At 43.7% G+C, this 12,624-nt stretch overlaps 1 protein-coding gene across 11 annotated transcripts in view; it reads left to right on the forward strand.

Annotated features, from left to right (window-relative positions):
- The first annotated feature begins 415 nt into the window (after positions 1–415).
- The window catches only part of CMC1 (C-X9-C motif containing 1), a 102,160-nt gene continuing 89,951 nt past the window's right edge, over positions 416–12,624 (forward strand). For 3 of the 11 annotated variants that reach the window (XR_010319597.1, XR_010319598.1, XR_010319599.1), the window contains exon 1: positions 483–615. Coding sequence is in view for 3 of the 11 variants with exons in the window: in XM_064277415.1 (XP_064133485.1) it covers positions 597–615 (19 nt within the window). In the remaining 8 variants the exon portion in view is untranslated. Of the gene's footprint in view, positions 616–744; positions 1,390–12,624 lie in introns of those variants that run through there. The other 8 variants (XM_064277418.1, XM_064277419.1, XM_064277415.1 and 5 more) reach the window with 7 other exon arrangements.

Below are 12,624 nucleotides of genomic sequence, written 5' to 3' on the forward strand. Positions count from 1 at the left end.
ACAAACCTTTTCAGTCAATGATTTTCCCCCAGCACGCAGGACCGAGCCTGGCACCTGGCAGGCGTGAAATAAGACATTTATGAATGAATGAACGTTAAGAAGGAATAATTAATAAAAGGAATCGGGCGATTCTCCGAAAGCGGGCATGGGAGGTCTCCGACTCTGACCTAATCGCCGAAGGCAGCGCAGTCCCCAAGGCCCGCAGCTCCGGCTCCGGCCACCGCAGACCAGGGTCAGCCACCACGTGCTCGCGCTCCGCCCGAACCCGGGCTGCGCGCGCTGAGACGGCCCCGCCCCCAGGGCGCGCGCAGCCACGCCCCCTTCCCAGGGTCCTTCCCTACAGAAGTCGGCTCCACCGCGGAGGGCGCCAGGGCGAGGGGCGGGGCCAGCAGCGCGCAGGCGCAGTGGCGGCGGAAGTAGGAACTAGAGGAGGAAAAGGGCTTGGCCCGGCTTCGCGGAGGGCGCTGTGCTCCTCCTCCTCTTCCTCGTCACGCGGGAAGCTCCCCGCGGCCGCACGTGCAGTGGAGCCGAAGCTCCGCCCCCCCGCCCCCTGCCCCTGAGCCGCCGCCGGGCTGCCTCCTTGTCTGCCCGCCGAGATGGCGCTCGACCCCGCAGGTACGGGGACAGGGAGCGGGCGTCACCGAGGGGCCTCGGGCCGGGTCTCAACCGCGGGCGTGCGGTCTCGGGCGGGCCTGGGGAGGGGGCCGAGCCGCGGGCTTGCGCTCCGTCCGCAGACGCCACCCCCCGCCCTGCGGATGACTGAGGGTCTCTGGGCGCCCCCGGCTTCCGGGGGCGACAGGTCCGCTTCCCGCGCCCGGGGGCTCGGGTTCGGTGCAGGGCGCAGGGTTCGTGGTCTGAACACACGTCCGCTGGTGACTTGCAAACATTTTCCTCCCTAAGTCGGCATCGTCTTGGCTCTCGGGGGCACAGACTTTGGAACACTTAACGTCCGGTGCAGAAAAATTTCGCCAGTCCTTGGGGAAGCACGGTTTTATGTTGGCTTTCAGGACTTCACAGATTCCCAGTTCACGCTTGGTGCCAACTTAACAGTTCCGAGGGTCTAGTCGCTGCGGCAAGAGGTCGTTTCTTTAGAAAGGTTCCCTGAAGTCTTGACGGATGTTTCTTGATTTTCATGCTCCATTTGCAGAAGTCGTTTCAGTTCCCCTCCTTACAGAACCTCACCAGCAATATTTGCTCTAGGCTGTTTATGTGAGGGTATAGGTCTAGAGGAGAGCTTGGGTGGTGCAAAGGTTAACACTCAGCTGCTAACCTTAGGGTTGGAGGTTCGAGCCCCACCAGAGACGAAAGGCCTGGCGATCTGCTTCCAAAAAAATCAACCGTTGAAAATCCTGTGCAGCACGATTCTACTCTGACACCCACGGGATGGCCGTGAGTTGGAATCAGTCCTTGGCAACTGATTTAGTTTCTTGGGTAGGGATGTAGAGCTTCATTTTTGGACGCAGTGGTAATTCATCTAGCCCATTCGCTTCATTTAATGGATACCAAAACTCAAGACACTGGGAGGTGAAATGACTTCAAACCTTTAGAAGTTCAGAATTGAAAAAGACACTTTTATGCCCTGAAAGAGAATGTAAATTTGTATAATGCACAAATAATACATTTATCGAGCACTTTAATATCAAGCCCTTTTCTAAGTATTCTAAATTATCCAACAATAGTATATAGTGTATGGGGCAGTTCTACTCTGTTCTGTAGGGTCTCTATGAGTCAGAATCGACTCCATGGCAACTTTTTTTTTTTTAGGGTATACAAATACAATTATCTCCATTTTACAAATTAGGAAGGAAACTCAGGCTAAGAGCGGTTAAGTTACTAGTCCACGTAGGCAGTGGTCAAATCAGGGAATACTCTAGTGTGAAGCATAAAGAAGTTAGAAGGAACACATAGCTATGGTACTGATTTTGGGCCAGGTGATTTCATCAGGCGTAATGAAGCAGTTAGCAGTTGATCTGGGGCCTCAAAGAATTTCTCATGGTTAGAGTTGGAGACAAGGCAGCCTAATGAGCAAAAGCATAGGCATTAAAGTGCACTGGTGGTGCAGTGGTTAAGAACTCAGGCTGCTGACCAAAAGGTCAGCAGTTTGAATTTACCAGGCGCTCCTTGGAATCCCTGTGGAGCAGTTCTTCTCTGACCTATAGGGTCACGTGGAGTCCGTGCCAATGGGTTTTTACATATGGATGAAACAGATTCAGAGAGGTTAAAGGCTTGATGCTCTTGAATTTAGAAAGTTAAGAAAATGGAAAAAAAAATCTTATGTTTGTTGTCTCTACTTTCTTACCTTCCAGCCACACCCGTCTTGTGTGTCCAAGACCTTGTAGCTAATTTCTGTTAGCGCCAACTCTGTATAGAACCCAGGTAATTGCGATCCTAGTCTGGCACTGTAGACAGTGCCTCTGTTCAAGTATTCATTGATTTAACAAATACTTGTTGACTGCCTGGTATATGCCCAATATTGTTACGTTGCTGTGTGCCATCAATTTGATTCCGATTCATAGCGACCGTATAGGACAGGTTAGAACTGCCCCATCAGGTTTCTAAGGAGCGACTAGTGGATTCGAACCGCCAGCCTTTTGGTTAGCAGCCTAAGCTCTGACTGCTTTGTTATAGGAAACAATGGCATATAGGACAGACAAGATCTATAAGGTGGGAGGTTCAAGTCCACCCACTGTTTGCTAGGGCCTGTAACAATACCTGGCATATACTGGGTATTCACCGTAAAGCTTGTATTCTAGTGTAAAAGAAAGAAAACAAATAACTCCTCTCCCCCTTTACAGATTGTGGTAAACATGAAGAAATAAGCAGGGTTCTAGTGAAGAGACGGCTGCTTTTAATAGAGTGGTCAGTGAAAAGCACTATGAAGAAGTGTCATTTGAATTAGAATCTGGAGGATGAGAGGAAGCAGCTATGTGAAGAGCCAGGGAAAGAGTATGCTGGGCAGTGGAAATAGCAAATGCTTCAAATACTGGGCTAGCATGTATGGCCAGAGTACAGAGGAGCTCCAGAAGGAAAGATGTTGGGAAAATAGGCTAGACCTCCATGCCGCAGGGCCTTGTGGGCAATGATAAAGCATTTGGATGTTTTCTGATGTTATCAGAAGCCTTTGGGGACTTTTAAAAAGAGCTGTGACGCCATTTATGTCTTTAAAATATTACTCTGACTGCAGTGGTACAGTGGGTTGTAGGCAGGTTTTGAGTAGAAGCAAGGAGACAGGTTAAGAGACCGTAGCGGTAGGCCAGGTCTGTGGGGATGGAGAGAGATGTAAGGATTCAGTATACATTTTGGAGGAGAAATTGATAGGACCTGCTGCTGCACTGAATAAGGTGGTGAGGGAGAAGGAGAAATTACGGATAATTTCTAGGCTTTTTACTTCAGCAACTGGTTGGATGGCAGTGGTCAGATCCAACAACATGAAGGTCATTGAAGACTGACAAAAACAGGGATAGAAACGAAACTGGAGTGGATTAAGAAGGGACAGTAGGAAAGTGGAGATGGCAAGTGTGAAGATGTTTTTCCAAATTTCCTTGTCTAAATTCAAGAACAGAAATGTATTGGAGTGATTTTTTTTTTAATAGATTTTTGTTCATAAATTGGAACGTAGGTTCACATTTTGCTGTTTTACTGCTTTTTACAATCCACAGTAGTATATGTCCACATTGAGTAGATAAGTGTCTGGATACAAAAACAAAACCCACTACCGTCACGTTGGTTCTGAACCATACTGAGCGACTCTATAGGACGAAGTAGAACTGTCCTGTAGGATTTCCAAGTAGCAGCTGGTAGATTCGAACTGCTGATCTTTTGGTCAGCACCTGAGCCCTTAACCACTGCTCCACCAGGCTCCACAGTCTGGATAGTTATGCCAAATGAAGCTTTTAAGAGCAAAACCTGTTTTTCCATTGATTTATATTGCAGTTTTTGAGCTCTTTAGATATACAAGTTTGATTTTAAATTGGCAGCCGTCCTTAACACTAACTTCATTGGGCCCATTTCTCTCAAGAAACTCTATGTAACAATGGGATGCAGGTTATATATTCCTTCTTACATATAGTTTTATTTAAACTATTTCTTTTTCTTTAATGTTGGGAGTAATCGTAGTACTCTTGTAGGTTTATCAGCCATAATTATGAGCATTATTTTCTCTTATAATTTGAATGCAGAGGGAAAAAGGTGAAAAGGGTTTAAGACACCTCAGAAAAGTGTCTGTGGAGAGAGATTAAACTTTAAAAAAATGCTAATGCTGGGGCTGCACCCCCAGATACAATCAGTTGGTCTGGGGTACACCCCAAACCTTTGACATTTTTAAATACTTCACAGGCAGTTCTACTGTGCACCCGGAGTAGAGGAGAGCAACTGTTCTGAACACTCCCAGTTTGCTCATTCTGCCCCGAGCTTTGTTTTCTTGTGAGTCTTGTCACCCTATTCACAGAGAAAACTCTCCCTACATTTTTTTTTTTTTTTGAATACCTCTTTTCCTTAACCTTTTGGGAAACCAGTAGAGGAGACAGGGTGGGTAGTAATAAACCTATTCCATAGATGCATCCTGTGTCTCCACATTTTCTAGTCCCTTTCCCCAGAAATCCTTTGTCCGCTGATGGAACTAAGATGCGAGCATCCTGGTCTCCCATGGAGCTCCAATAATGCCCTCATCTCTGGCTCAGGGCCACAGCTCAGGACTACCACTTTGCTTGCTCTTGTTTTTTGCACTCCTTCACCGAGCTGTCCAGTAGAACTTTCTGCACTGATAGTTCAGAATGTTCTGTATCCACACTGTCCAGTGCTGTTGAGCGCTTGAAATATAATTCATGCAACTGAGGATCTAAATTTTAAATTCTATTTAATTTTAATTTTGAAAAGCAGTATGTAGCTAATGGGTACCATATTGGGCAGTGTAGTTTGTAGGACCTTGCTGTTCAAAGTATGGTCCCCAGAATAACAGCATCATCATCACCTTGGAACTTGACTCCCTACATCTTTAAACCATAAATGGGATCTCTGATCACATAGTAATGATTTAGAAATATACAGTATGTATACAGTACAGCTCATTCTCCTGTAATAGGGCTTCCCAGTAATAGGGCTTAAGCATGGTTTTGTTCCAAGTTACAGCTTCTTTACCAATTTATAACCCTTTCTACAAGTATTGTATCAGATGATAAGGGTCAGCATGAATCCAGTCCCCAAAATGTAGACACTGATCCAGTCCTCATATTCCTACTTCTCCGTCCACGTTGCCAACCACCCCCATGGCACTCTCTCTCTGACCATAGCCACCTGGAGCTAGGTCAGAGCTCACAATTAAAAGGACACTGCCCTTCAGACTGCCAAGTAGGCAGATGTTAGCCATAAGTTTGGGGAGTCTACACAACACCCCAACCTTCAACCTTCTGACCCGCTGGCCACAATTTTGGGGCTGATTTCCCAGTACCCCTTCAGGATGCCAGCTGCTAGCTCAGGAGTTCATGTAACACCGCTACTTTCTGACCTGCTGGCTTCTACTACCCTACTGAGTTTGATAATTTGCTGGAACAATTCACAGAACTCACGGAGAGTATACCATGCTTACAAATTTATTATAGCCAAAAAGGATATAAACAAAGAGACACATAAGGTGAGGTCCAGGAGGGTTCCTAACGTGTAGCGTCTGTGCTCCAAGGGACGTGCTACCCCCTTCTGAAAGCAGATGTTTTTGCCACCCAGGAAGCCCTCTGAGCCTTTGTGTTCAGGGCCATTATCAGTCAGTGCTACATGATAGGCTAAATCATGTCTCCTGAGGCTAGTTGATATTAGCCTCACAGGTGAGTCTTTTCTGGTCTGGCCAGCCCTCACGTGGCAGCACTAACTCTCAGGTGTGGCCGGGAAGTCCCAGATCAAGGCAACCCAATTATTCCAATGGTTATTTTTCCAGAGCCAATGATGGACGACCAGCTTACTTGGGGTGAAACTAGGTCTTTTACCTCACATGTGTATTTTAAAAAGTCAGTTGAATTTATGTGATTGAAAATTTGTAGAAGCAATGTTAAGAACAGTGCTTATTAAAGTATAATTTTGAGAAGGGTAAAATTATGACTCATGCAAATACAAAATAAATACATTGTCAAAGATTTTTTAGTCCAAAAAGCATTTGAGAAAATATCTGTCTGTCAGTCTTTCTATACACAATTGCATAGCTTGCTGGCTTAGATAAAAACTGGTTATTACTGTGGATTCCAACTCATGGTGACCCCATATGTTACAGAGTTGAACTACTCCATAGAGCTTTCTTGACTGTAACCTTTATGGAAGCAGTTCTCCAGGAGTCTCTTCATGGAGCTGCTGAGTGGGTTTGAGCTGCCCACCTTTAGCTTAACGGTTAATCACAAATCTCTTGCTCCACTCAGGAACCATGGTTAATGTGCAACAGAGCCATAAGCCATAAACTTTGTATACTTCTTCCACTGGTCAGAAATTATGTCTGTCACCACCCAACAAAATTCTACAAGTTAACCTCTGTGCCTATCAAGTTATAAAATAGCCCAATAATTGAACGTCAAGCCCAGTGCCGTAACTGAAAGAAAGTTTCCAAGTTCTGGAGTATTTTTCTGACATGATTATATTCCCAGATGACAGCTCATAGGAATTTGTGCCCGATAATTTTTGATTTCTTGCTTTGTCTAATAACTGGAAAAGGTGCTTCTCCCTTTTTTCCCCCCACTTTTCCCTGTTACAGCAGTATAGGAAACTCCCTTTCCTCCTGTCAATTAGCGTGTATTTACTTTCTACTTTTGCCTGACGGGGGTAATGGCAGTATGAGAAAAGTTTCCTTAATCAATTCTGAGTGTGTCCCTCTGTTGGTGTTTTCTTCCAGGAATCTGCCAAGGGACAATGATAGGGCTTGGGTTGTGGAAAGTGGGTAAGAAACGTCATGGCATTTTTTGAGGGGATGTTTAAGGCGTATGTGTCTTAGGAGGAGGTCATCATGACAGTTCTTGGAGTGTAGGTTGCAGGGGTTCTTTTAGTGGTTCCTATGGGGATGAAGGAAACCCTGGTGGCGTAGTGGTTAATTGCTACAGCTGCTAACCAAGAGGTCGGCAGTTCAAATCCACCAGGCGCTCCTTGGAAATTCCATGGGGCAGTTCTACTCTGTCCTATAGGGTCACTATGAGTCGAAATCGACTCGACGGCAGTGGGTTTTTTGTTTTTATGGGGATGAAGGAAACCCTGGTGGTGTAGTGGTTAAGAGCCATGGCTGCTAACCAAAAGGTTGGCAGTTCTTATCCACCAGGTGCTCCTTGGAAACTCTATGGGGCAGTTCTACTCTGTCCTATAGGGTCACTATGAGTCGGAATCGACTCGACGGCAGTGGGTTTTTTGTTTTTATGGGGATGAAGGAAACCCTGGTGGTGTAGTGGTTAAGAGCTATAGCTGCTAACCAAAAGGTTGGCAGTTCTTATCCACCAGGTGCTCCTTGGAAACTATATGGGGCAGTTCTTCTCTGTCCTGTAGGGTCTCTGTGAGTCGGAATAAACTTGACGGCAATGGGTTTGGATTTTTTTAATGAGGATTAATTGTGGTGTTGGCAAAGAATATTGAATATACCATGACTGCCAAAAGAATGAACAAATCTGTCTTGGAAGAAGTACAACCAGATTAGTCCTTAGAAGTAAGGGTGGCGAGACTACATCTCACATGCTTTGGACATGTTGTCAGAAGGGATCACTCCCTAGAGAAGGACATCATGCATGGTAAAGTTAGAGGATCAGCAAGAAAGAGGAAGCCCCTCAAAAAGATGGATTGACACAGTGGCTGCAACAGTGGGCTCAAGCATAACAATTGTGAGGATGGTGCAGGACCAGGCTGTTTTGTTCTGTTGTACGTAGGGTCACTATGAGTCGGAACTCACTTGGTGGCACCGAAGAACAACAGTGGGGATGTAAGGAGCCATGTGGTTCAGTGCTTGGCTGCTGACTGAAAGGTCAGTGGTTCAAACCCACTAGCTACTCCGCAGGGACAAAGATGCGGCAGTCTGCTTCCAAAAAAGATTACAGCCTTGGAAATCCTATGGGGCACTTCTGCTCTGTCTTACAGGGTTGCTACGAGTCAGAATTTACCCCTTGGCAATGAGCATGGGAATGTAGGTAGTGGTACTTGTATTTACTGGGGAAAAAAAACATATTTTCTGAGTGTTGAATATATGTTGTATGAAATTGATTAGAAAAATTTTTATTTTGTTATTGTCTCTGGATTGCTGCAATATTTTCTTAGGCATCAATCGTCTTGGTAGCTCACAGCTAAGAGAACTATTTAACATTTTACATATGTCTGAACTTAAAATGTATTTTCCATATGAAATACATTGCTTTATTGTTCTGACTGAAGTATTTTTTCATGTAAGGTATGAATTACTTAATAAAGGAAGACAGTGGATTGGGCAATATATAATACCATGTTTAAACATGTAAAATGTATATTTAATATTATTGGGTAGATTCTATTTACACAGTGGATGTTTACTGTTAATCATTGCCTAACACCATAATTAGACTGGAGAAGGAAGACAAAAATGCCAAGCAGGTGAATCTTTTAGATATGAAACCAAATTAATTTGCCCACCAAGAGTCATAAATGCTCCTTCAGCCTAACATCTGGTCCTTATTTTAAATAAGTGGTGTTGAATTAAAACCCAACTGTTTGGAGCTAAATCAGTGCGGATCTGCTGCCAATCATAGAGTACATGGTGTTGCCAGTCACATGTAAGTATTTTCAAATTATGACATTTAAAATGGATTAAGATTGTATTTTTGTATAAGGTTGTTGTCAAAAAGAGATTTCAGATCATACTTCAGAAATTGTACAGCTTAATCCTTTAAAACAAAGTTGCTTTTTTGGAGCATTCCATTAAAAACCAAACACTCAGTGCCTTCCGTGTAGAGGCAAGTCACAGTAGTCGGAGTTGAGAGAGAATAAAAAAAAAAAACAAATGCAAAACAAAATACACACGCAGAAAACAAACAAATGAGATGTTGAATTTGCCCTCAGGAACTTACTGCCTTTGGAATGATAATGAGGCTTCACTTGGTAAATACTTGAGTGTGATAAACTGCTGTGGCGAGAAAGAGAATGGAGGATGATAGTTGGGAGAGGGGCAGGTACTGGGGGAGGCAGACTTTGGAAGGCTTCAAAGAAGAGATTACATTTGAACTGGATCTTCAAAAATTAGGTGGAAAGTAGCGAAGGGTCGTTCAGGCAGAGAGAATACCATGAGGTTAGACAAAACAAACTGTCTTCATTGAGTGGGGAACTTTCTCATGAGTAAGCTGCTGACATCACTGAAGATATGTTTATAGGCTGAAATATAGGGAAAGATTATGCTGTAAAGGAGCACTGGGGACAGACTGCAAGAAACGCTTTGAATGCCCTGCTAAGGGGTTGAGCTTCATTATTTAAGGGGCAGCGGGAGCCATTATTTGAGTTCCTCCTAAGTGCCCTCCATTACAATGGGTGTATATATGGAGTGGGATGGGAAGTTGTACATGGAAGGGTTCGGTGATAAATGAGACTGACTTTATCCTCAAAGAGCTTAAGTGCTAATGAGGGAAACCAGTTACGTAAGTAATTGTTGTTATTTAATGTTACTGCCCCAACAGCAGCCAAGACAAAGAATTGGCACAGAAGAGGAAGTGATGAACTTTATCTTGAGTTGAGTGGGTCTGGAAGAGTAATACTTTCTGAAGGGAAGGAGGAGATTGTATCTGAATAGGATTTAGAAGTTTGGTAGCTAGGAGATTTGTAAATAAGAAAGGAAGAACATTCTAGAGAGAGAGAACATAGAATTGACACAGGCAAAGTCTCCCAGTTCCATGAAGAAAAGATCACCTTCAAGTACTAAGGGTCAGGGAGAACTTTGGGATGGAGAGGCTTTGAGTTGGGTTTTAAATAAGTAAACTTCGATACCAGAAAATAAGATATAGAGGATGGGAAATAAAGACAGAAGATTGAGCTGGAGCTTTGGCTTCACCGGTTAATTTATTGTGCAATGGTGCAAGATGGCTTTGAACTCTCTGAGCCTGTTTCTTCACAACGCCTGTTCCCCTACTTGACACAATTGTACATATAGATCAACAGTAAATGAGATGATGTTTGTAAACCAGTTCCTTCTGCCACTCCTTCTTTGTCCTTCTGCAAATATTTGCTGTGCTCCTTCTTTGTACTTTATTAATGTGAGTTAATTTTTTTTAACCACAGGGATGGCAGAATGAAGGTTTGAATTGTAGAACATTTAAGCTGAAATTGAGATGCCAGTGGGGCATGGAAATTACCAATAGATGCTTTAACATGTGGGCAGAGTCAGGTTGGAACTGGGGATGAGCAGCACGAACTCAGCATCATAAATACCATCTTTAAAGACTGAACCTTGTGTATTGCCCATGATCATGCAAGAAGAATAAGCTGATCTCACCTTGGAAGCTTTCATACATTTTTTAGTATTGTTACCTTGGTTAGGATGTTTTTGAGACTTTAAAATTTGTCATCAGACTCTACAGCACATTAATCTAAATTTTACGTTTTGGCAAATCTTTGTTGTGAAGGTGAATCTTAGCCCAAGGATAGTCAGGGACAGTCTGGTAAAGGTGGTAGATGATTGTCTTAGTTGTCTTGTGCTGCTATAACAGAAATACTACAAGTGGATGGCTTTAACAAAGAGAAATTTTTTTCTTCACAGTAAAATAGGCTAAAAGTCCAAATTTGGGGTGTTACCTCCAGGGGAAGGCTTTCTCTCTCTGTTGGCCTTCTCATCAATCTTCCACTGGACTAAGAGCTTCTCTGTGCAGGCACCCTGGGTCAAAAGGACACACCCTGCTCCAGGTGCTGCTTTCTTGGTGATACGAGGCCCCGCAACTCTCTGCTTGCTTCCCTTTCCTTTTATCTCTTGTAAGATAAAAGGTGGTGCAGGCTTACCCCAGGGAAACTCCCTGTACATTGGATCAGGGATGTGACCTTAGTAATGGTGTTACAATCCCACCCTAATCCTCTTTAACATAAAATTACAGTCACAAAATGGAGGACAACCACACAATACTGAGAATCATGGCCTAACTAAGTTGACACATATCTTGGGGGGACACAATTCAATCCATGACAGTGATCATCCAGAGAAATGGTACTGAAAAATAAATTAATAATAAGTTGTATTATGGAACTAGTTTTCATGCTCACTGAAAATGGCCCTGGAGGCTGTACCAAGAAAAATGTTGCGAATGATTTGAGCAAACTCTGAATCATTGAAATAAGTAAATGCCCTCTCAATATAAAAACTCCTGCGCTCTGTTATCAGAGTAGTATATTTTATGAAGCATTGTAAGACGAAGGAGGAAAAAACAAAGGTAGAGGTAGGGTGGCCAAAGGCACTGAGGAACATTCATGGAGTTGACAATATGCTACCACGTTATGTTCTAGAAGTACAGCAGAGAAAAATAAGTTAGTGTGTTGTTATCTAGGCCACAGGCCACATGCTGTCATTTATTCCTTTCTCCAGTATTTACTTATGACCCTAACACTTCAGATTTTCTACTAGACATATCAGCGGGAAATTCTGCTTATAGGAAAAGATAGTCTTGAAGTTTTACCAAATAATTGTAAAACCTGTTCATTTAAGAAATGATGGCCACAACAGAAATTGCAGCACAGCTCTAAAAATTATTGCGTAAGTTGATTTCCTGCTTTGGTGTACTTTCAGTTTTCTCGTCCCTTTCTGGCCTCATCTTGATTAAAGCAGTGTGGGTGGAGGAGGAAGCTTTCACACCTTAGCAATCTGCAGCATCTGAGGTCCAAGAAAAGGGTGCTGTTTGGAAATGGGCATGTCTGCTGTGAACTAGGTGGTTATTAACAGTGAAAGCTGATAGAACAAAGCAGTTCAGTTGAAGCATAGTGTTGTGGGAAATAGTGGTGCCTGACCTCGAAGCTAAGCAGAAATAGGCACATCTACCTCATTGATGGGTTTCCATGCTTTGTGAGAGTTTGAGCTTGTAGAAATCAAGTTGTTACTGAGTCACCTCGTAACATTTGGCGTTTACTGTCTTTGGAGGTGTTTTGCAGCCAACTGACGAATCACTGTTGCTTTTATAGTCATTAATCTTTTCAGTGGTAAGAGTTGGAGAATTAGAATTCCATGTGACTTTACTTTCCGATCAAAAAATGAGAAACGTGAAGTTTTGACTTTCGTTTGTTGAAAATGGTGCGCCTGAAACAGGCTGCTTGTCCAAGGGTGGCTCCCCTGTTTCAGCATTGCCGCAGAAGCTCGTGCACCCTTTGTTTACTGAAATCCTGGTAAATAGGCCACCGTCCTGTGTATGGCGGTGATGTGGAAGAAGATTTGGGACCCGGGTTACATGATCTTCGCATTGCCACTTTATCGGAACCTTGGGTCCTTTCGCCTCTGTGGGCCTTCTCTTCTTCATCTTCAAAATGAAATCAAAATGCTTGCTTGAGAGTGCTGTTACAAAGACTATCTGGCATTTATTGCCCTCACCTCATAGTTTCATAGCCAGAGGCCGTCCGAAATTTCGAGGGACAAAGTCTCTCCTATTACTGATTTTAGAGCCCTTGTGGCATGGTGCTTGAGTGTTC

This window comes from Loxodonta africana, chromosome 27, assembly GCF_030014295.1.
Source record: "Loxodonta africana isolate mLoxAfr1 chromosome 27, mLoxAfr1.hap2, whole genome shotgun sequence".
Taxonomy (NCBI): Eukaryota; Metazoa; Chordata; class Mammalia; order Proboscidea; family Elephantidae; genus Loxodonta; species Loxodonta africana.